Source organism: Leuciscus leuciscus (genome assembly GCF_965113295.1).
Source record: "Leuciscus leuciscus genome assembly, chromosome: 4".
In the NCBI taxonomy this organism is placed as follows: Eukaryota; Metazoa; Chordata; class Actinopteri; order Cypriniformes; family Leuciscidae; genus Leuciscus; species Leuciscus leuciscus.
In genome coordinates this window covers 14,596,413-14,621,582 of record NC_138728.1, presented here as the reverse complement: position 1 = coordinate 14,621,582, position 25,170 = coordinate 14,596,413, and the positions used below count along the sequence as shown (strand labels likewise).

The 25,170-nt window shown below is 38.6% G+C and overlaps 1 protein-coding gene and 1 long non-coding RNA gene across 5 annotated transcripts in view; both read left to right on the top strand.

Moving 5' to 3' along the window:
- anks1b (ankyrin repeat and sterile alpha motif domain containing 1B) overlaps positions 1 to 25,170 on the top strand; it is a 174,912-nt gene that overhangs the window by 71,062 nt on the left and 78,680 nt on the right. For all 4 annotated transcript variants that reach the window (XM_082167784.1, XM_082167783.1, XM_082167782.1 and 1 more), the window contains 2 exons: positions 3,676 to 3,826; positions 14,008 to 14,144. In XM_082167784.1, the coding sequence (XP_082023910.1) occupies positions 3,676 to 3,826; positions 14,008 to 14,144 (288 nt within the window). The remainder of the gene's footprint in view (positions 1 to 3,675; positions 3,827 to 14,007; positions 14,145 to 25,170) is intronic.
- On the top strand, positions 10,085 to 13,573 carry LOC309497598. Its single transcript, XR_014205622.1, has 2 exons — positions 10,085 to 13,111; positions 13,191 to 13,573. It is a non-coding gene; the product is annotated as an uncharacterized lncRNA (long non-coding RNA).

Sequence of the window (25,170 nt, the reverse complement as noted above, 5' to 3'; positions counted from 1 at the left end):
CCTCTAAAGCACATGACCAAACATATCTTCCCTCTCTTGCTTTATATCAATCCTTCTATCTGTTCTGAGAAGGTCTCTGAGGGCCTTTTATGCTGTGGGGTCCTCCTCCAAAATATGCAGAGCTCAGATTAGAAAAGCACAGGAAATGACAGTGGCCATCCAGATCAGATACTGTATCAACTGAGAAAATAGCGAGAGACAGAAGTGACAGAACTCTGGATAAATGTGAAGAAAACCAAAGGGAATAAAGCGAAACGAGCTGATTAAAGAAGAGAATGAGAAAGGGAGGAAGACAAGAGTTAAGCTGGCAGTAAAGTCTGTCAGGCCCCAGTCACATGTGCGGCTGAAGATTGTAGACGTGACTGAGGGACGTCCGGGCAGATTTCCTATTTGAATCCGAGTCTAGCAACTGCTGCTCTATATCAGCATGCTAATTGCTGACTTTAACCGTTTCTGTTTGTTGTGTAGTCTTCCTTTTCTGATAAAAAAAAAAAAAGAAGTTCCTGTCTCTGCTGTCAGAGAGAGATAGAGAAAGAGAAAGAGAACAAGAGTTGTAGTGTGCTCGGACAGTCAGGCGCTGCGAGGTCGTGTTGGTCGTACGCTGAAGAGCTGAAATTCAGTCAAGAAATCAGGATCTGCTAGAGATAAACAGGTACTGAACTTCTATACTCTTGTGTGTGTATGTGCTTATAGATTTGGGACAAAATTGTTCTTAGAAGAGATCTTAATCTGACAAAACAGATTTTTTTTTTTCAATGATTATCAACAGAATTATATATTGAACTATTTTATTTTATTATATTATTTCTTATTATTGTTAATATATTGTTTATTTTTACTATCACGATTATTATTTATGATATTACTAATATTTATTCATTTATTTGGTTGTTTGTTTATTACATATAAATGTATTTATTAATTATTAATTTATTACATTTGAGTTTTTTTTAAAACTACTTAAAGTTTTCTTCCAGGATAAGGGTTAGTTTAGCAAAAATGATGTTGCATAGTCATATTATTTCACCTGCAGTATAACTAACTTCAGCGGATGACGATTGCCATCCACAACTTTGCTGTAGTTTTTTCTCGTTCTATTCTGCCAGTGGGTAGTTTCCTGTGCAAGCGTGTGCAAGCTAGCGTACGATGCAGGAAACCACTGATTCAAAGCCTGTGCATTTCCCCTCTTTCCTGCTCTCTCAGTATTTTCCTCGGCGTGTGCCTGACTCCTCTGTCCCGCCCCTATACACGCTATTAAAACTGACACAGAAAGTCCAAAAGTATAAGTTCTTGTAAACGCAGCTTTGATCTATCTCCGTCTTTCTCTCTTTCTCGCCTCTCTATTATTTTCTCTGTTGATTTCTCCATGTGGCTCTCTGGAGGGCCTCTGTGCTTTCTGACTGGAGCTTTATTCAGTGTGGCTAAATTGAAAAGCGAGGGGAAAACGATCATTAGAGGAAGTGGGAAAAGAGTAGAACATTTACAATTGATGTGATCATTGAGATGAATATTTGCTAAGGCACATTCCTAACAATAAGTTTTAAACTTCAGTATGTAACTTGCGGGTGGACTTTTTGTTTTCGACCAGTAAACAACCACCTAACCACCACCCAGAACCCCCGTTGTGTCGTTGAGGCGATTTTTGTAAGCAACATTTTCAGAAAATGTTAAAAATCTAATTATGAAACAGTAACCACCCAGAACACCCTAGTAACACCCTGGCAAGCATCCATAACAAATGCCCTAGCATTATGGAGATGACTTCAGGCAAGCACCACTTACAATCACCTACAGTAGCAATTCTCTAGTAACCACCTACTAGCAACAGCCTAGTAACCACTAGGGATGTGACCGAATACCTTATTTGGAAAGGCACAGATAATGGCTTCAGAATGAACAACAAAATCTTCCACTCTAGCATTGTGGAAGTCACTTTTACAAGGGAAAGCATCTCACATGCACATACAGAAAACTTACTAAAGAAGCTAGTTATGAGATATCAACTACATTAACCACACAGAACCCTCTAGCAACACCTTAGCAACCACCCAGAACACTCTAGCAACACCCTTGCAACCACCCAGAACACTCTAGCGTTGTGGAAGTAACTTTTACAAGGGAAAGCACTACACACGCACATACAGAAAACGTACAAAAAAGCTAGTTAGGAGATAGCAACTACATTAACCACCCTGAACGCTCTAGCAACACCCTAGCAACCACCCATAACAAACAACTTAGCATTATGGAGATGACTTCTAAATGGGCAAACACCGCTCACAGTCACCTATAAATGTCCTGGTAACAAACCAGACCACTCTAGTATCCACCTAGTAACCACAATGAACACCATAGTAGCAACCTAGTAAACAACCTACACCTTAGCAATGCCCTAGCAACTACCCACAGCAATCTGCCATCATAGAGGCAACTTTTGCATGGGCGAGCATCACTCTCAATCATCTAGTAATGCCACTTGGAAAAATGCAAAATCTAGCTGATCTAGCTAACCCAGAACACCCTAGCCACCGCATAACAACACCTTTGCAACCACCCAGAACACCATTGCATCATGGAGGTGACTTTTACAAGGGCAAGTACCACTCACATACAGAAAACGTAAAAACAAAAAGCTAGTTGTGAGAAGGCGACTACAGTAACCACCCTGCAAACACCCTAGCACACAGGTGTCAAACTCAGTTCCTGGAGGGCCACAGCCCTACAGAGTTTTGCTCCAACCCTGCTTCAACACACACACACACCTGCAGTTTTCAATAAGCCTGAAGGACTTGATTAGCTGATCAGGTGTGTTTAATTAGGGTTGAAGCTAAACTCTGCAGGGCTATGGCCCTCCAGGAACTGAGTTTGACTGTAGACGAATTAGTCCTGTGGTTATGAATAATCATACCTACGTTAATACACATTTAACCACGTTTATATATATATATATATATATATGTGTGTGTGTGTGTGTGTGTGTGTGTGTGTGTGTGTGTGTGTGTGTTTTAAACCACCTGTGTCTGAGTGTGTATGGAGAGTGAATGATGGAAGGATTTAATTTACTCTTAACCAAGATCTGATCTTGAATGTCTATATGGAATTAACTGAACAGCTGTATCATAGATACATCAGAAGAGAGACAGAGAGAGGGAGACAAAGGTCTTTCTTTCAATCCCATGTGATAAATCGTCCTTCCCCTATGCCCAGTGCATGATGGATGTGTCTAATGCTTTCTGGGTGATGCAGGATTTGGGACTGACAGGTAGAGTAATAGTCATCTGAGAAGAAATCGATGGGGTTCATGGGAAATAAGTGCGATGACAATGGGGTCCTGTGCTATGTTTACTTTGAGGGATGGTTGCCCTCACACGCCTGCCGTGTTGCACCCATAAAGACAAACAGGCAGCAGGAGGTGATGGCAATGTTTCACTGAAGATGATGGAGCAGGGTGTCATGGGTGGCTGTTTATCCCTGTCATTGTGCCCGCGAGACAGAACAGTCTGTCTTCATGGGGAGAAACTCTCAATTGGATGCAGACTGTCTTTTTTACACTTGAACAAAGTTACGTTTTTCAAGATGATATGTCTATCTATCTATCTACAGTATTTAGTCTGTCTGTCTATTTATCTGTCTGTCTGTCTAAAGACTCTGATTTCTGTCATGTTGTTTGTGCAGGACAAGCGATGTGGTGAAATTGCCCATTCTCCATCACTGGACGTGTTTTTACCAGAGGATGAGGACAACCCTTACGAGTCAGTGGCTACAGCTGTCACACGCAAACCTTGCTCCCTTGACATCCAACTCCACAACGCCTGTCCTCGCAACGGTTGGTAACTTCTAATCCAAAAATCAATCAATAGAAAATTGATGTAAATAATCTCCACATGCACTAACTCAGCTTTTATAACTATCAGAAAAATACTTTGTACACCTCAGTAAGTCAACATAAAGCATTAGCAGTCCATTTTTCTTCTATATGATGCATTTCCATGTCAAACAATATACTCAGTAAGGAAAAATGGGCAGGACTTTGTATCCATTGGGAATTGATTGGATTGTGAAATGTTCATAAAAATGTATATACAGTATATTACTTAATAATAATAATATAATTATTTTTATAATTAATTAATATTTTATATTATAATTATAATAATAATTGTAATAAAAATTATATACATTGCTATGCAGAGAGTTTCAGGGGCAGGGGTTAGGGGTGTAACGGTACACAGAGGTCACAGTTCGGTACGTACTGTACCTCGGTTTTGGGGTCACGGTTCGAGTTCGACAGGAAAAAGCAACAAATCCCCAATGCTAGGTTTTTTTTCATTTATTTTGAACAGACAGTAGTGAAAATTACAGTTTGTTCCACTTAGCGGCATTTCGTCCCCCTGAGGTAGTTGGTACAGTACAGCCTCCTTTAGTGTATTAAAAGCACTAAGCAGGTAACAGAATGTACTCATGCATAGGTCATATTTTATTGTAGGGCTGATAAAAAAAAGAAGGCATTTGGTCACAATCACCTAAAAAACTGAAAAGCATCTCTTGTGTAATAAAAGTACACAATAAATAGGACAATGAAACTTGTTCAGAGATTAGTTTTCTTTGCGTGTTAGAGCTCATTAACATGCTGTGACAATGGCGGATCCACACAGTTCAATATTACACTTTTTCAAGAAATCACTAAAAGATGAGCGAGAAGGAGAAAAAGTGGCATCTACATCTGATCCTGTTTCCACGAGGAGACAGCGAGTGAAGCGACACATAAGGCTTCCCATTTACTGAACACGCATATTTCATCACTGGACTGAAGTGAGACTTAACAGCAGAAACAACTTAAAATACATACAAACTGTAAAGAGTCTATTTTTATTTGTGTACACTCTACACTCACAATAAACAAACCATTGTGCTTTTGTAAAATAAAGAAAACAAACAGGATGGCGCTTTTTGCCGTCAGGGTTTCCTTCGCGTGAAGTTAGTGGAGTGTGTCACAAATTTGAATCGAAACTCAGGCTACTAGAAAGCTCTTGCGTGCCATCTGAGCTTGTTTTGGGTTGGCGCATAGATCATCTCTTCTTCTTCTGCTCTTTTTCCTGTTGTGGCGGTTAGGAAACAGCGTTGCATTACCGCACGCCTCCTTCTGGATTGGAGTGCAATGACTGACTGCATGCACCGAACCGCGATGGTTCGGGACGAATACATGTACTGTTACACCCCTAATACATATATATATATATATATATATATATATATATATATACACACACACAGTATAAAGACATTGGTAGATGTGAACATCTGTTAATATGGTAGATATTGTAAACGGACTGTGTGGTCACAACTACTGATATAAACTTATTGTATTTTAGATGTACAATAAGTATAATTATTATTTATTTTTTTTAAAGGGAAAAAAGTGGACTGAAGGTTAGAAAGCATGACGCTCGTGCCAGAATGCCAGTCTGTCAGTCAATTTCGAAGCAAGACAAAACCCATATAGCAACTTGTTATACCAAAGACGTCTCGGACAGTCTGACAGCAGATACATATAAACCGTAAATAGATTACTTTTTGAGTGATTCGTTACAAAAGTGTGCATCAAATAATAGAAGATTGAGCGTGGGTGTGTGGTACGTTCATGCATGCACATTGAGTTTCTTCTTTTCCTTTTAACGGCGGTTGGCAAATCCACTTGAAGATGCATATTGCACCTACTGCACTATACCTGCGTGACAGCTGATGTAAAATAAAGGAGCGGGTTTTGGATAGCTGAGACCGATCAGTTAAACAATGCTAAATCGCCCCCGATACCAATCCTTGAGATCGGCTCGGGACATCCCTAATTATTATTATTATTATTATTATATAAAATAGTATCACAATAGTAAATGCTTCACAATCCAATTGCTCCCAAATCATTACTTTTCTAATTATATTTCAGTATATTATTTTATAATGTATTATTATAAATACTTCACAGAACTCTGTCCATGCTGTATTGATTTGACCAACACAGAACATTAGGTCCCATGGCGCCTCGTGGCGTTTAGGTCGATGCCTGTAGTCCTGGGATGCTCCGGCCCCTGCCGCAGTACTTTCCTCTGGCATCATTCCTGCAGTAAGGGTTAGGGTTGTCGTGGAAACCGCTTTAGCCTTACCCAGAGAGGTTGGTGAGTCACAGTCAAGTTGTCTTGGAGACGCAGTGAACAGTGTTGCCTGTAGGCCTGTGATTCACACCTGATGTTCATCTCCCAGATGACTCTTTATTAATGCAGCCGCACAGTCTGGCGGGACTGATGTATGTGTGTGTGTTCTACTATTTCCTGTATTACTGTACTTTAACCCTCTGTTTGTGTTTGTGCTTGTGCGGGTGTTTGTGGATTTTGACCAGCTCTATTTTTGGCCCCCCTCAAGCTATCTCCACAAGCATGAAATCACAGCTTTTACAGGACTGTTCTCTGCCTGATTATAGTCAACACTGCAGTTTCGTGCTGCAGGATTGCACAGGACCAATCAAAACACTCACATCCATATATCCCACAATAAATAGAGATGCTCACGCATCAAAGTTATGACGGCTTATCACATTAATCATGGTCTTTGGGGAAAAAAGAGACACATTTATGGTTATATTTTGATTTCAGGTAGACTTCAAATTAAGTTTAACTTATCCATTGCAATTTGAAAAAAGTAATGTCTTGTTATTAAAGTATTTTTGTGTAAATCACCTCCTTGAAATGTATTGCGTTTAGTGTTTAATATAATAAATATGCTGGAGATGTTTACTAAATGAATAGAGAAAAAGAAATATGTCTTCATAGTTCAGCTATCTAGGTCATATCCTGAATGTTAACCATGAATTGTAAAAAATGACTTGCAACCAACCAAGCGGTTGTGAAATCTTTGTTAAGAGCTACTCACAAGCAGAATACTAAAAGATTCAAGTTTACAAATAAAAAGATCATGGAAGAAGGTCATTTAACTTTTATGACTTTCAATAAACTCACAGCAACAGAAAACTAGTCAGTTCAGTATTCTGCTATCTAGTTATTTGTCAACGTAAGTGTAACTGTTTCCAGTCAGTTTTTGTTCTTTGCAATAATATTGTGTTGTGTTTCACGGTCAGATTGTGTGGGATTTGTTGAGGATTTATTTAGTGACAGCTTGTCAAAAACAGGATTTAGGTGGAAAGAGTCAAGACGTGGCTCAGCATAAGTCTTGTTACAGCTGCTTTTATGCGTCTTTTCCTGTTTATTTATCTCGTCTCTGTCCCTATCTTCTGTTTGTTTGTCCTCTCTTCTTTTTTTAACTTAAATGAGTTAGTCATTCAATTATGGACACATGTGATGAGCCAAATGTAAGACTCCTGTTTTTTCCCCGATGTGGCCTCAGATTAGTTCAGCTGTCCCTGGTCCACCATTACCATACTTGAGCAAATCATATCTGTCTGTTTTTCTTTTAACCCTTAAACGCAGACCTCGGGTCTTAAGTGACCCGGACGTCATTCACCAGCCTCCTCCTCATTCACTTTTTAAAGTTAGTCACCTTCTTAGTATTCCTCAATCAATTCATTATAAACAATATAATAAGAAAAAATATATAAAAGAATGCCTGTTTTCTCATTTATTTTTTGTAAAAATTGTGAAGGGTCGCTAACGACCCGAGGTGTGTAACGGTTTAAGTATATTATAAGTATATACAATAATTTAATTCTTTGATGACTGAATAAGTGCAATTCACCTTTATTCCACAAGCTGACAATGTCTAATATACAAAGATGAAATGATGTTATCGCACTCAAGTTACCGCAGGCAGAAAACAAAAGAATAGGAAGTATCATCAGCAAAACTTGAAATGGCTCTTTTTTACATCAAAGCAAGTACTGAACGCAATTAAATATTAGCATCACTGTCACTTGATGGTGGATCTGGTGAAGAAGCTGTCAGCGATTAAAATATTGATTTTGAAGATGATGAAAAGGATAGTTTTGAGAATATGTTTGAGATCGTGAATATGAGTCAGATGCTGAATGTACTGGGAAATGAGCTGGGACTGATGATGGTATAAAACATCTACTCAAACTGAACCCTTCCAATCTCCAAAAGATAACAAAATATGCTTGATTTTATTCTTCTGTAATTGCTACTCTAATATCAGTAGAGTTTTATATTATCGCGACAGGTAGAGATTCATCCATGTAAGATACTGTATAGATCCGGGTCGCTAAAGACCCGAATATGTAATGATGAAACATTCATGCATTTAAGGGTTAGGCATTTGTCCAAATATATTAAAAAATACCTTGTTTCTCTTGTGGTGGAATGAAAGAAGCAGTTACAAATACAATATAAATTATTTAATTTCTATTCTAATTTAATTTAATTTTAGTACTTTGACCAATGTGGTAGGTTTAGCAAAGACAACATGGGCATAAGTACAATGTTTTTTTGTTTTTTTTAAACATAAATACAAATTTACAAAATAGTACTACAATCAATAGCAGTTTCATCACTACATTTGGTTGTTGTGCCATCAAAACTGCACATAATATAATAATATGTCTGCATATATTTATATTTGTGTGCTGCCGGAGTAAAGGCCTGCTAATCTTTTAGCATCTGTGACCGAAGAGTCTCTGTGTTCCCATGGCTCCTACATGCCTCATTTCTCTCTCAGTATCGCAGCTCAGAGAGGTTAATGGCTAATGGCTGAAAGAGTAAAACACAAGTTAAATTCATCCCCTGCTTCCTGCCCATTACCAACAGGGTCAAGCCCCACTGAGCTTCCTACCACAGTCACAGAGCTACCCGCTGTTATCGCAAAAACAGCTGCGAGCAGTTTTGACAGAGTCACACTCTTTCCCACCAGCTCCGTCAGGTTCTCTCTTTTTACACTCGCACACGTACAATCCCCCCGACGAGGACGAGTGTTTTGATCCACCACGAGCGTAGTTTTAAGCGGTCCGCTGACAGGCGTCAACAAAGAAAGTACAAATATAAATGCGTGTGCAAGCGACAATCGAGTCTGCCATTTTGTTTCAATTATTAACGCCGCTCAGTTTAGTGGTTCATGAATATTCTGCCATCATTTGCATACCAGAGGAATGGAGCTTGTCAGTATTCATGACAGTGGTGTGTGTGAGGGGAAAAAATGATCTGCGTATAGAAGTGTGTCCATGTGGACCCAACAGACTTAATAGCATTCATATGTCTGCTCAGCGTTCACCATGGATACATGATTACATCAACCTAATGTGTTAAGGCTTATAGTGTTAAGGCTCCTAATGTGTTAAGGCTGACATTTGTTTATCAACACACTTTCGTGTCAGTGAGGTGCAGTCATAAATATTCAGCAAAAGTGAGTGTTATCTCTACTCTACAGTGGTGATTTTATTGTGAAACATGCTAATGTTTCAGATGTGTGCAAAGTCTGGAACAAACACGATCAAGCATGATCTATGATTACCCAAGAACTGTTTAAATGACAGTCACAGCATCGGATGGTTTCTGTCATTGTTTTTTCCAGACATTTACCTACAGTAGCTTACTTAAAGGGATAGTTCACTTTGAAATTAAATTTTGGTATGTTTTAGCTTACCTCAAGGGCATCCAAGATGTAGGTGTCTTTTTTTCCGCAGTAGTTTCAATTTTGATATTTTTAGGTCAACTGCGATTGGCTACTGCGAAACCGTAGCCAATGCGACATCTAGTGTATATATCTATACCCGCCCGCGCTCTCAGATCATTTGGACGCGGCTGTGTTCAAGAGGTAAAAACTATATAAATACTGTTCGTTTTCTCACACAAACCGCTCGTTTCGTGTCTTGGGCCATCAATGTGTACTTACGATGGGGAATTGTTTAATTTGGACGATGGGGAATTGTTTTAATTTGGACTCTGTGCATGCTCTTTGAGACAGTGACCATCGACCTGCATTATATGACTGACAGACAAGAACGGTTTGACCTAAAAATATCAAAATTGAAACTACTGCGGAAAAAAAGACACCTACATCTTGGATGCCCTTGAGGTAAGCTAAAACATACCAAAATTTAATTTCAAAGTGAACTATCCCTTTAAGGAGTACAACTTGTTAACTCGTCATCAGGGTGCTTTAAATATGTATGTACCCCAAATATACTCTCTTCCTTGAAACACAAGGTGAAATAAAAAATATATATCTTGGCTATTTTTAGTATATTGGAAGTGAATGAATACTGGGACTATCAAGCGTTTCAGACACAGATTTATCAACGCTGGCAACACTATTAATGCTGAAATTTAACTGCAGCAGTCAGGTGGTACAAGTCAGCTCTCTTTAAGTTGTTTGCGTTCATTGTTATAGTAATGTTCTTTGAGACATAGGGTAAATTGAACACTGACTCTGCTCTGTGCGTTCATGTGATTTGGAAGAGGCGTTGCTTTGGAGATCGCTCTGAAGGGAAGATGGGATCAAAGCTAGCTTGTTATTGCTAGCCCCTCCGAAATTGCCTACCCTACCTGTCTTCTGAAGCCATATAGTTTTGCGTGACAAGTGGATGGAAATATGAATAACATTTACTTAAAATCCCAGCTCTCCTTTCACCATGAGAGTTCATGAGAATCATTCTTTTCAATGAATCAACTGATCCAGTTCACTAAACACTTTACAAGGATGGTCTGATTCATTCACTTGAACTGATTGTTCTGCTTCACTACTTCATTGACTCATTTAATCAATACTTTGTTGTCATCGGTTAACAGCTCACTGGAGGGGAAGATGTTCAGCGAATAATGACTTAAATTTCAGTCTGTCATCACAAATCTATAGTATGGCCTACCAAACTATAATAAGAACCACTTTTATGAAATGTATATGGTGCTTTTGCAATATTTTGGAAGATTGAATGCTCTCATTCTCTTTAATAATTGCATGGAAAATAATATTTCATTTATTTTCCTTTGTGTTCAGTAGTAGAAAATTATAAAGGTTGGAATGACCTTGATGATAAAGGTGAAGATGAAGATTTACTACATGTGTGAATCTTTTTTTCCCCATTTGAGATGAGGTGCCCAAACCTCGCGTGCCCAAAGTTAGGTTTAACAGATTTAGCTCACTTTTGGGGACTATTTTGTCCTTGATGTATAACTAAGTAAACATAAATGCATGCTGCTTGGATTTTATTTGTTTTATTGCCTAATTACCTGATGGTTTATTTTTTTTCCTCTGGAATGCAGGGGAAAAGATGACGCTTTTCACTTGTTTCACTATGGCGAACCTTGTTACTCATCTCCTGCCTTTGAGTTGGCAATCAGCAGATTTGAAAAACAGAAGGAAAGGAAGATGAGGAGGGTGTTGAATAAATGTATGCAGTCTCTGATTTTGTCCGGATGGATGCCGTAGGGCTTGTTGACTCACTTGGTAGTCACTCGTTTAGAGCCAACATAATCATCCCATACTGTTTTCCGCATTCCTTCATGCAGAGCTGGAGAGACAGAGAATGCAGGGATGGAGTTACCGTTTCTGAACAGCATGGCTTTCTGTAGTATGGGCGTGTTTGTGATTGATGGGAAGGGTTTTTCTCAGTAATTTGGTGGAGGAGTCAGATGTAACCCACCCTTTACCTCGTTCTGCTCTCTTTCTTTCTCTTTTCCTCTGTTTCATCCCTCATTCACAGAGAGTGATCCTACTCTGGGGAAATCTGCTCAGACCATAATGTGATCCCACTCCTACACTGCAGCGTGTGTGTGAATGTATATACAGTACATGTGCTATTTTTTTATTATATGGCTTGAAACCAAAACACACATACATAAGCACACGCAGCAAGATGTACTGATCTTAGGGATAAGAGATCTTGTTACTACTACTACTAATAATAATAATAACAATAATATTTTTTTATGTTTTTTATTTTTTTATGTATAACAACAGAAGTCAAGCTTCCCTTAAAAAAAGTGATACAATAGTGGTACAATGGTATACATTGATGGTGTCAGAAGGTAAAACCATGGTGCTTTGATAGATACCATGCTACTAAATGACTTCCATATCCAAGATACTTCAAATACCATGATAACAAATACAAGTTTGCTGTATAAAGCAGCATAACAGTTTTTTTTTTGTACAGCTAAAATAACTGGAAGCATTCAAGTTTTCCCAGTACACAAAAATGATTTTGTATCTTTTTCAAAATTCACAAACCAAAAAAATTTTTTTTTATTTATCTTCATTTACCAGTATGGCTGATTGTACTTTAATGTTCACGAGTGTGAGGTCAAGTAATATTTGAGTTTTTATGCTCACCAAGGCTTCATTTTTTTTTTTAAATCAAAGGTACAATACATTTTTTATATTAAATTATATTACTATTATTATTAATAATAATGATAATAATGTGAAATTATGTAATATTATGAAATATTATTCAAATTTAAATGAATGATAATATATTTTAATATATTTAAAAGTAATAATATAATTGATTCCTGTGATGGCAAAGCTGAATTTTCATCATCATTACTCCAGTCTTAAATATGCTGATTTGGTGCTCAAGAAACATTTATTATTATTAATGTTGAAAACAGTTGTGATCCTTAATATTTTTTTTTGTGGAAACCATGATACGTTTTGGGAGTTTTGGAGTTTTTTGATGTTAGTTTGAGTTTCTTGGGGAGGAGTTGGTCGAAGTTTGTTGGTAATTGTTGGTGTGGATTGGAGGTTGTTGGGGTTGGTTGGAGTTTGTTGATGTTTGTTTGAGTTTCTTGAGGTTGGTTGGAGTTTGTTGGGGTTGGTTGGAGTTTGTTGATGTTTCTTGAGGTTGGTTGGAGTTTGTTGGTATTTGTTGGAGTTTGTTGGGGAAGAGTCGGTTGGAGTTTGTTGGGGTTGGTTGGAGTTTGTTGATGTTTCTTGAGGTTGGTTGGAGTTTGTTGGTATTTGTTGGAGTTTGTTGGGGAAGAGTCGGTTGGAGTTTGTTGGGGAAGAGTCGGTTGGAGTTTGTTGGGGTTGGTTGGAGTTTGTTGATGTTTCTTGAGGTTGGTTGGAGTTTGTTGGTATTTGTTGGAGTTTGTTGGGGAAGAGTTGGTTGGAGTTTGTTGGTATTTGTTGGTGTGTATTGGAGTTTGTTGGGGTTGGTTGGAGTTTGTTCATGTTTGTTTGAGTTTCTTGGGTTGGCTGGAGTTTGTTGATGTTTGTTTGAGTTTTTTGAGATTGGTTGGAGTTTGTTGGTATTTGTTGGTATTTGTTGGAGTTTGTTGGTATTTGTTGGAGTTTGTTGGTGTGTATTGGAGTTTGTTGGGGTTGGTTGGAGTTTGTTGAAGTTTTTTGGTTTGTTGGTGTCTGTTGGTATTTGATGGAGTTTGTTGGTATTTGGTGGTGTTGACACTGTGACTTGGCCTTATTGGGTAAGCATGCAGTGGTTGCCCGATATATTTCCGTTCCATTCTCCATTGTAATAGTACTTTTTTTTATAAAAAACTGAGGGGCAAGTCCAAATTATTTTCTGTGGTAACTGAGTATAAGCTGACATTGACAAAAAATAGTACATATAACCCAGAATATTCTTATAATTTAGAAAATAATTGACAAAATACCATAATTTAAAAAATATGATGGCAAAAAAACAGTAAAACAATGAGGTGGTTCACTTACAGTATGTGTGTGTCCTACACTGGCTTTCAGAGTGTGTGTTAAAGGTAATGGTGCAAAGGCTCTGCATTAGAAGCTCAGTGTTCAGCCATGTCATTAGCATTGAAGACACAGGGTTCCTTCAGAGTCTTTTCCAGCTCTTGCTGGATGTTCATTCTTTGAATTTCTGCATGATTTAGTTTCTTTCCATAAGCCCTTTTGCTTCCCGGCTGCATCGGCTATAAGTCGTACTTTATGCTGATGACTTTTTAAATCAATGGTGGGAATACATTTACTGTATCTGACCAATTCCGTCCTAGTAGTTAGCCCATTGTTTTTAATGTATGAATCCAGCAGTTTTAATTTCAGTATATCTCTCTCTATTTTGTCTCTCTGAAGGCCACTTCTCACATGTGTCGGTCAGTGATGCAGAGCGAGGTAACCATGGTGACGACTCTACAGGCCTGACTCCTGACTGCTCGCCTCCTTCACCTGATACGGCCCTGAGGAATATTGAGAGAGTCATCCGCCCCCAGGTACACACACACATACAGGAACACACATCCACACAGAGTCTATTATGTTGCTCTGCTCTCAAGGTTAATGGTGCTCTTTTAGATAAAACGTAGTCTGGCTGTAACTATCGCGGCATCTGTGTGTGGGAGTCATACACACATGCGCACACACACACACACACACACACACACTCAAAGAGCAGTACTGTCTTACATCTACGCTTAGATACTGAGCATTCTTCATCTTAATTATATGGCTATTATAAATATGCACATGCCCGACGGGCGGATTCTCTTCATGCTTTGATATTCAATTGTCCCATGACGCCCTCATTTTCACTCCTTCAAACTTGAGGGTTTTTATTTGATTATCATCAGTTACAGTATAGTAATATCAAGCTTTAGTGTTTTCAAAAAGGGCCTGGACACTTAAAAAGGCACGCTTAAAAGTGGTATGAAAGTAGTTGCATTTATCAAACCAAGTGGCATTTAATCAACAAATAAAAAAAGAACAGAGGCACACTAAGCTAAATATTATAAAAATAATGATAAAAAATTATACAATTTATATTGTTTTTTTTCACTAATTTGATTTTTAGTGCATAAAAGGTATAATTCACCAATAATGATGTAAAAGTGCCACAATTCATGCTGACAAAAGAAATTATACAAATGATGAACAGCACAAATACCCTCAAAAAAAGTACTGAATGCAATTTGCATGCTGTAATTGTCTATCTTGCGATTCTGGGCACTTGGTTTGTTACAAAATACATGTTACAGATACAGAAGAGTACCACTATCTGACATACTTGTACTGGAACTATACAGAATTAGTGTATCACTACGATCCAGACACCTGAAACAGCTCTTTAACCAAAATCTTTATGCTTTATGAGTGGATATATGCCTGTTAAAATGCTCTGCTCCATAATTTTATCTGCATTTATGAATTACCACAGTCAGGATTGCTATAAAATCACAAACAGCTTTTTTTAAACTACTAATTTTTTAAACATTAAGTAACTACATGTACTGTACTTACTATAGGGTTACGATTAGAGTTTGGTTAGTTGCATGTAAAAAAAAAAAGCTCTAGCATAATTTTTTTGCACATGCCACTTGGTTTCATATTTTATACAGTATCTAATGTAATTGAAATTGTTTGTAACTGTGGTTTAGATTTTCAAATTCTATTTGAGGCCACTTTATATGATGTTGTCTCTCTCCTGATAAGTCTCTTTCTCTCTCTCTGCTTGCGACTTATTATTCTCTTAGAAGAGTGTGAATGGGCTCTTTATTCGTCCCTGTCAGACTGCTCAGTGCATCCTATCAGAGTCATGTTTGTCCTCTTCTCAGACGAACACAATCACTCGTTTATCTGCGCTGTCCTGACTTTGGGCCATGCTGCTTGTGTGCTGAGCGCCCGCAGGATTAGAAAGGGACACAACTGTGCATGTTCTCCCCCAACAACACACTCCACAATGCCCCAGTCAGGCACATGACGTGTGCTGTGTGCTTTTTCTAAAGATTTATTTCATTTTTTCCCAGCCCAGTCCATCTTCAACTGCTGGTTAATAAGTCACATAACGTGACATCCTTCTATTTTATGGCTTTTCTATTTTTCTCTAAATGTGGGTTTTAAAACTAGTAGCGCTTCCTTTTGCGATGTATCGCTTCAAAATGCTCGATGTGTTTACACCTGGTCACTTCATGTGTTTTTACTGATCAGATAGCTGTCTGATTTCTTAAAATGGTTCCATTTACACATGGCCACATAAATGTGTCTCCGCAAAACAATTGTAGAATAGGAATAGAATAGGAATGCGTCTCAAATCACCTCCTGAAGCGGTTTGAGCGATCGGATTTAAATCCATCTTGAAAGTTTTTTGAGGGCATTTACACCTGTGTCTTTTCATGATCAGATAGCTATCCGATCACAGAAAGCGACCAGGTGTAAACAGCCCCTAAATCATCACACAGCACTCATGATCACTGAAGTGGACTGCCATCAGAGATGATGCAGGCTCCCGCACACTGATGGGACAATCGAGCTCCTCATTTGCTCGATGCACAAGCAGAGTGGAGTCTAGTCACGTCTGATAATCAAATGCTCTACGGCTCATCCAGGTGTGCCTCTGCTTCCCGAGGGAGAGAGGAAGAGACTGATGCGGGATCATTTGCCTCTAGCTTCATTTAAATCAAAGCATAATAAGGCACCATTGATGAAGTGTCCATTTATAAGGAGGTGTAACCTAGAGCTAAATGACCTGGGTCGGTAACTGTAAGGTCGTAGGTCTTTGAGCTGTCATCAATCAAGATACTTAACCTCAAACTACTCCAGGGAGACCTTTTCCTTCATTTAAAATGGCGCCGCTCCTATGGTGACTTTGTGTGCTGCAAGCTGCTTAAAAAAACATCTCCAATAATATTCTATTCTAGTCTATTCTATTATATATTACATTTACATTTCACTGTCGGGAAGAAACCTTGTATCTCCATATTTTGTCTCCTTTTTTTTTTTTATAAATAATTTCTATTGGTCCCGCTTTACGTCTGTCTGGGGTTTTGCAAATATTTAACCAATGAAAAGTATTAAAAAGAGCTTGTGACTAAACCTTGTAACTATTGGTCAAATGTCGGTTAACCCCCGCTTCTATCATGAATGAAGTGCCTCACGCAGTTTTGACCATTTTGCTTGTTTGCAATGTAGAGAGCTGGTTATTTGACTAAGCCAGCATTTTCTTAACTCTAGATACACTGTATAAATGCTTATGTTTTATGTATTTGAGGAGTAGAGAAGAGTGTCTTAGTCCAGGGGTTCCCAAACTTTTTCGTTCTAGGACCCACCTAGATAATCAATCTCAAGACCCACTTGCACTAGTGCTACCAACCTTCTCAGTTGGTCGCACCAGCATGATTTGGTCGCACTTTTTTTTTTTTTTTTTTTTTTTTTTGCTACATGCCATGGGATTAATCAATGCATGCTGATGGTCTTAATCTGCATTCCCTAGTTTTGCACTGATGTAAAAAGACTGACAGTGACAAGCCTTCATGTTAGCAAAATATTTAAAACTTTTAACTCTTAAAATTTTTTTTAAAAACATGTATGTTCTTTAATGTTTGATTATAATTTTACCGTCTTCACATAGGGATGGGACATGATAAGATTTTATCAATAATAATAATGCCACTGACGATTCTGATTATCGATCCGATTCTTTAACGATTCTCTTATCGATTCTTGATAGCACTGTGTGGAAAAATGTAGTCATATGCTTTAAAGCAGGGCTCAGTAGTTTCGGGATTTCTTCGCTGTATTCTCGCTTTTTGCTCGCAGGTTTCTCTCTAGAGCTCCCCCCACAGCTTCGGAATAGATATTTGACAACACTGTTGTAAAAACTCGTTGGCGATTCTCAGACACCAGAGGCTAAGTAGATCAACGACATCAAAGCAGATGGGACCTTCTTTAAAACGTCTTCTTCATTCGGGTTCGAACAGCGTGAGGGAGCGCAATAATGACCGCATTTTAGCAGATTTCTTTTGGCCGTAAAGCAATTGTTTACATCGCAAGACCTGATATCACGCGAGACTTCCTGACGCAGCGGCCGGCGGCCCGCCGGCTCAAAGTTGCAAGTGCGGATTTTCCGCTCACGGGCACCAGGGGGGTGCGAAACGACCACCATTCAACCCAAAATAAGTAATATAACCATTCCAGTGACTCCGAAGCTGTTCAGTTAAGGTAAAAAAGTTACTTAGTTCACCTTTAAAAAAAAAACCAAGGGGTTTTATTTATTTTAAAGCTTAAGCTTGAGTAAGCAAACTGTACTTTTTATGTAATTTATGTAATAAATAGAACTTTATTGTAAAGTGTTACTGATTCAAACGTCTCCTGAGTTCACTGTTGGAAAGATCAGTTGTCCATTCATTAAAATTAATCGTTCAAAGGAGTAATTAGTTCGCGAACTGGACGTGTCATGCGCGTTGTGTGATTATCCCAGCAGTTAGGACATAGACATCCAAGATTTGTGTCAACACAGAAAACATTTCATCACTGGATAGTTTTTTTCGTTTAATTAAAGTGTTGTTTTATGTCAGCTGAATGTCTGGGACGCTTTTCAGAGAAGATAAGGCAACAACTTATTTAGCACAATTCACACCCAGCGATAATTGAGGAAGAAAAAAAAATCTCCGAATGCTCCACATGAAACTTTGGTCTTCCGACCTTTTACCACCGTGTCGATTTATTTTGATTAATATGTGCGAGGGAGAGAGAGCAAGACAGCGCTTAGTTTGGAGACGGTGAAGTCTTTTTTACACTTTCGCCTGGCTCCGAAGAGAGAGAGAGAGAGAGCGCGCGCGCGACCGAGTCTCTCTCTGCTCGTTCTTTCAGTTAAACATGCACTGTGACTCTGTCACAAGCGCAGCAGTTCATCTACATTACTCAGCGATCGAATAACACTTTGGCGGGCGCTAAAACTCATAGTCGTTTGGTCATTAATCGGACTGGTTTTGTTTCACTCATCGTCATCGTAACGTAAATTTAGCTGCAGCTAAGTGCCTTTGTGCGACCCACCTTTTCTCACTGTGTGACCCACAAGTGGGTCGCGACCCACAGTTTGAAAACCACTGTCTTAGTCTAGCATTTGCTCTCGAATCATAGCCAATACTGTCTTAAATAGCCTGTGGTGTAGCACTTCATTTTTAATAACATGAGATTTTGGCCAAATGACAGAAAAAACTGAGCGCCCACATAGCTACAGTAAACTTGAGTACTGTAAAGTTGATGAAAACGTAACGCGATGCACTTACTGCCTCAGATGCGGCCGTTCTGATGACGGACAAAACACGTATGTACAAAAGTTAACCTCGTAACTCCATTTGAGCTTTTGGTAAAATGTTAATAATCGAATGACACATGCAAGTGTCTGACCATATATAAAGCCACAATGTCAACTTTGACAATGTGTTTTTGGAGATACAAGTTTTCCGCCTAGCAGCGATGACATATACGCTTTGTTCCAAAACCCATTGAACTGCATTCCTAGACAGCATTTTTAGGCAGCATAAGCTCGCAGTCGTAAGACAAATACATTCTATTCTATTCTATTCTATTCTATTCTATTCTATTCTATTCTATTCTATTCTATTCTATTCTACAAATATAAGCTATATTCCAAAACTGAGTGAGCAGCCTATAGTGACAACAGAATTATGATATCTTATTTTGGTCAAAATCTAAAGCACACACTTTCAAAAAGTCTTTGTGATGAAGACATTCCCAGAAAGCAGTACAACAAGCTAAGTGAAAAAAAAAAAAGCATCCAAGATTTAATCCATTTAATCAGAAACTAAAACGTTTCACTCAATATTAGTGTGTACCGTCATGCATACTTGTCTTGTTAGTTTAGCAACATGCTAATTTCAAACTGTTTTGGAATCAGTTGATTCCAGTAGAGTTTAACATTACAATGTTGCTACAGTAACAAGACGGTTCCCTTTTAAACATTAAAATAAAAAGAATTTTGGGTGCTAATCACTTCTGACATTCCATTTGAACAGCAGGCAGTTCACTAGAGTAGGTCTTGAAACAGACCTGTATTATTTTAAAACTGCTTTTTTGGACATTGTAACAATTGTGTTTTACCTAATTTAATTTCTTGTTTAACAAGGCTTTCCGGTAAAGAATTGATTCTTGATCTGAATCGGCCTGGCAGAGGACAATGCATAATTAAATTTGGTAAAAAAAAATGTAATTAACCTTTGTAGAAAAGCAGAATGACAGTGAAATGTGTTCTTTTGTGTGCATGAATGTGGACAGTAGGAGCTCTTGAACTGTAGTGGGGACAGAAAATCCTCTTGATGCTTTATCAGCTATATTTACATGCACACACACACACACACACACATAAACACAACCACTGTTATACCGCTGAGCTAAAGACTGCATTTCTGTAGTCAAGTGTGTGCTTTCTCATTTAGGTTTCCTGGAAAAGAGTATGAATATTTTTAAATACTGAGGTTAAAGAGCACAAAATACAAAACTGTCATAAGACTATTCTGTCAGCTTCAATGTAAATGTATTGACATTTGGCAAAACTGCTTTGAATAACTGTGCAAATACCTCGGATATTCAGATCAACCAAACAGAAAAACAACCTGGTGAGTGTTTCCCTCAGAGGTTTAGAGTGTAAACGACCACAGGAAGTCGCTTTCCTTTATCTTGCACATCTGTTTTTATCAAGTCTAAAGGCACAGATCTTTAGGTGCTTTAGTTTGTGTGTGTGGCATACAGTTTATCTGTGTTGAAGCCCAACTGTGATTAATTTAGCTGTAAGTGGTTCTGATAATCTTTCTGCCCTTTCTGACAGTGCAAGATCCTGGTGAACGTTTGATAACAGAACCTTCACTGTGTTCCTCTTTTCTGACAGAGATAAAAAAAAATAAACAGCACGAGCCAGTTTTAACAGGTTTCCCATGATTCTGAAAAGTGTTGAATATGCTAATAAATATTTATATGTAGTAGACAAATGATATATATTATACACTGCTCAAAAAAATAAAGGGAACACTTTTTAATCAGAGAATATCATCAAGTCAGTTAAACTCCTGGGATATTGATCTGGTCAGTTAAGTAACAGAGGGGGTTGGTAATCAGTTTCAGCTGCTTTAGTGTTAATGACATTAACAGCAGGTCCACTAGATGGGCAAGGAGATTCCAGGAAGACAGACAGCTACTCTAGGAGAGCTGGACAGGGCCGTAGAAGGTCCTTAACCCATCAGCAGGACCGGTATCTGCTCCTTTGTGTGAGGAGGAACATGATGAGCACTGCCAGAGCCCTACAAAATGACCTCCAGCAGGCCACTGGTGTGAATGTCTCTGACCAAACAATCAGAAACAGACTTCATGAGGGTCCTCTAGTGGGCCCCGTGCTCACTGCCCAGCACCAGGGAGCTCGATTGGCATTTCCCATTGAACACCAGAATTGGCAGGTCCGCCACTGGTGCCCTGTGGTTTTCACAAATGAGAGCAGGTTCACCCTGAGCACGTGACAGACAGGAAAGGGTCTGGAGAAGCCGTGGAGAATGTTATGCTGCCTGTAACATTGTTCAGCATGACCGGTTTGGTGGTGGGTCAGTGATGGTCTGGGGAGGCATATCCATGGAGGGATGCATAGACCTCTGCAGGCTAGACAATGGCACCCTGACTGCCATTAGGTATCGGGATGAAATCCTTGGATCCATTGTCAGACCCTATGCTGGTGCAGTGGGTCCTGGGTTCCTCCTGGTGCACAACAATGCCCAGCCTCATGTGGCGAGAGCATGCAGGCAGTTCCTGGAGGATGAAGGAATGATACCATTGAAGGGCCACCACGCTCACCTGACCTACATCCAATAGAACACCTCTGGGACATTGTGTTTCGGTCCATCTGACATCACCTGGTTGCACCTCAGACTGTCCAGGAGCTCAGTGATGCGCTGGTCCAGATCTGGGAGGAAATACCCCAGGACACCATCCGTCGTCTCATTAGGAGTATGCCCCGACGTTGTCAGGCATGCATACAAGCACGTGGGGGCCATACAAACTACTGAGTACCATTTTGAGTTGCCGCAATGAAATTTCAGCAAAATTGACAAGCCTGCTACATCATTTTTTCACTTAGATTTCCGGGGTGTCTTTGAATTCAATCCTCTGTAGGTTGATCATTTTCATTTCCATCAAACGATGTGGCATCCTTTCGTTCATAACACATTACCCAGTCCATATTAGTATAGATATCCAGCATGACATTTTTCCCCATTGAGATCTGATGTGTTTTCAAAGTGTTCCTTTAATTTTTTTGAGCAGTGTATATATAAAAACGTGAGTTTATTTTTTCCAATTACATTTTTAATTTTGAAAAAAAAAATTTGTATGGGTGCAATTATTAAACATTTATAAATACAATTTTACCAATTGTAATATCAATTGTAATCTAATATATTTAATATTATTTAATGATTTCATATTTTATATATATATATATTTAATTTAATATATACTGTAAACATTTTAATATATTTATATAGATCACTAAATACTTATTTTTATCTATGTATATAAATATATATAAAATACTTGTTTGTGAATGTGTGTGCACGTGTGTGTGTGTGTGTGTGTGTGTGTGTGTGTGTGTGTGTGTGTGTGCGCGTGCATAGGCCTACTGTATGTAAACAAGATATATTCAGCAGTGGGTGTGTAAATTTATGAGACACAACTGGATTTAGTTGAAGAGAAACGATGCACTCAGTTTGGCAAGTTCAAGTTTCTGAGCTAAAAGTAGTTTTGGTTACGTTTGAAATATAATTTTCAAAGACTTACAACTGACAGGGTTTGTGATGTTACTAAGCATCTACATAGCTTTTGTCTATTTTAATGACAGACATTACTGCAAGAAACAAATGCAGTAGGAAGACATCAGTCTTTTAGAAGACAGAATATCAGCCTCTGATGAGAGAGAGATACTCAAAGCTGTCAAAATGCCTCTTGATGTGAAGTGCAGCTATTGGACTGAATTCACACATTACAGAGAACTCTCACAGCCACCGACCTGCTAGTTTTCCCTCACAACTGTTGTGAAATTAAAATTCAAAATTGAAATTTGGTGGCGGTGCGTTAGAGGATCTGTGAACACGACCAAGTTGCTGCCACTGGAGTGGTTGGTTGGAGAGGGTCATGACATTATGATGTATCTTTTCTGATTTTTATTGACCTTTGAAGTGTGTGTGGGGGTGTACTAGTGAGACACAAGGAGTTTAAATTAAGAAGTGTTTAATTGGCAGTGTGATCAAATGTGTGTGTTTGCACTGTGAGTAAACTAAAAGTCAGTGTAGCCCACACACACTCATCAGTGACCTTGTGCTATGTGTCTTGTGTTGAAATGTTCCTGTGGGCCCTCGAAGCCCTGTGCTCATAACATATTCGACATTTTTTCTTTAATAGCAACTAAGGAATAAAAGATAATTTCATGCGCTCAGCTGGATGTTGAAAACCACTCTGGCGATTAAATTGTAACACTGATGAAATGGTGACAAGCTAAATGATGCAGATTGCATATTTCATGCCCATAGCCCCTTGAGTTTTGAGTTTGTCATGCTAATGATGCTAATATCATGGAGGTCTTCGTATATGATACAAACAAACACAGCATGAAGCACCAGCTGCGTGAATTTTTACCTTTCCAAGTTTGTCTTGCTTTCTTTTATTGCCTTTTTAAAAGGATATTTCACTCATAAATGTATTTATTACATGTACATATGTATATGAGCAATATCACACGGGTAGCAGTGCGATATGGCTTTATATCGGCCAGGTAATCACAGTGTGCTAATATACAGCCATATCACACTGCTACTGCGATATTGCGTTTATACAACAGTTCGACGGCACAATTGAGTAAATAAGAAACAACAACCGAGTGTCTTTAAAAACACTCTTTTGTGCAGAACTACTTCCTTCTGCCACGGATTGAGATCTCAAGTTGACGGTTTAACAGTTGAGCCCAAGCCTCCGTTACTAATTCTAAAACGTCACTTTAGAACTAGTAATGAAGTCGCTTCAATTAAAGCTTATTGTATTATGTAGAATATTATGGTATTATAAGAGAGAGATCGACTAAATTAGTGTATTACCTGCGTCTGATATAGCATTCATTCTTCTGGTTGATGTCTTAAAGAGGCTATATGCAACTTTTTCCCCAAAAATAAACGTAACAATAGCCTTTTTATTTGACCATTTATGACTCAAACATCTCCTGATGAGCATACTGACACCTTGTCCGCTCACAGTGGGTGCACCTATAAGCCTGTATCCTATTTTTTCTATTTTCTGTCGGGTCGGATTTTTCCTGCGCTGTCTGCGGATGTGACATCAAGCGCGTTCATGTTAAACGTTTCAGATCACTCTGCCACCACCGCTAGTCAGCAAACAAACTTAGTTTCTCAAACAATATATGTATTTGACTGTTCTTACCTCTGTAAACATAATGTTGACTTCTTTGCAGCGGATGACTTGTGAAGTGTGCACGTACGAGAGCGAGCAGAAAGGAAGAGCAGTTCCGGTTTTTGGCCACAGGTGTCAGTCGCGAGTTTAAATTTCAGAAAATCGCATGTAGCCTCTTTAAAAGTAAATCCATTATAAAAAATCTGTTTCATATCACAATCACTAACGCACCCTTTCTCAATACAAAATACTCCATATTATTTACATAAAATAATATTTATTGAACAACAATATTTAAATGAACAACAATAGCCATTATAAAAGACAAAAGGAAATAAACACAAGCAAACAATTCAGTCAAACATACAAAAGCAGCGCTCTAGTACAGGATTTAAGTTAAATATAGCCTAAATATAAAGTTATGAAACTTAATTTTCCCCCTAACCAAAATCGATTTGCTCTGGAACAAGTAAGACCAAAGATCGCCTGTTTGATATACCCCAAATGAATTATATATAATGTTAAACCACTATCTACATCAGAGCCAGTGGAAAATTCCCGAAGGACTGTCCGAGATGACGCTGTTCTCTGCGGGTACGTGAGCGCTGAGCGGCCGCTGGATGGCCTGGCCTCTAAACAAACAGTAAAATAGGTGCTATGTTTATATATGGTCACATATTTGAGGTCTAAATAGCTACATTCTTGCCTAAAAAACTTGACAGTCGCCGTAAGCAGAGTGATGCAAACGGTGAAACGGTTCCAGTGTTGATGCTGGGGGAATATTGCATGGCCAATCAGATTTGAGAACCATGAACGAACTGTTGTAAGTTGTATGAATATGTGTGTATATACTGTACATATATAGGTTTTGGTAATGAGGTTAATGAGATAAATGATGATGTAAATGTCATTTTTGTTGAACTATTCCTTTCATTTGTCATGATTTCTTCTGGTGTTGCTTGTTTAAGGATCATTTAAGGTTAAAAGGTGTTGTAAAACTTTGCAGTCTGTTTGATTTCTGCTTTGAGGCGTCTCAATTCGTAATGAATAGCAGCCCCTCCCCCT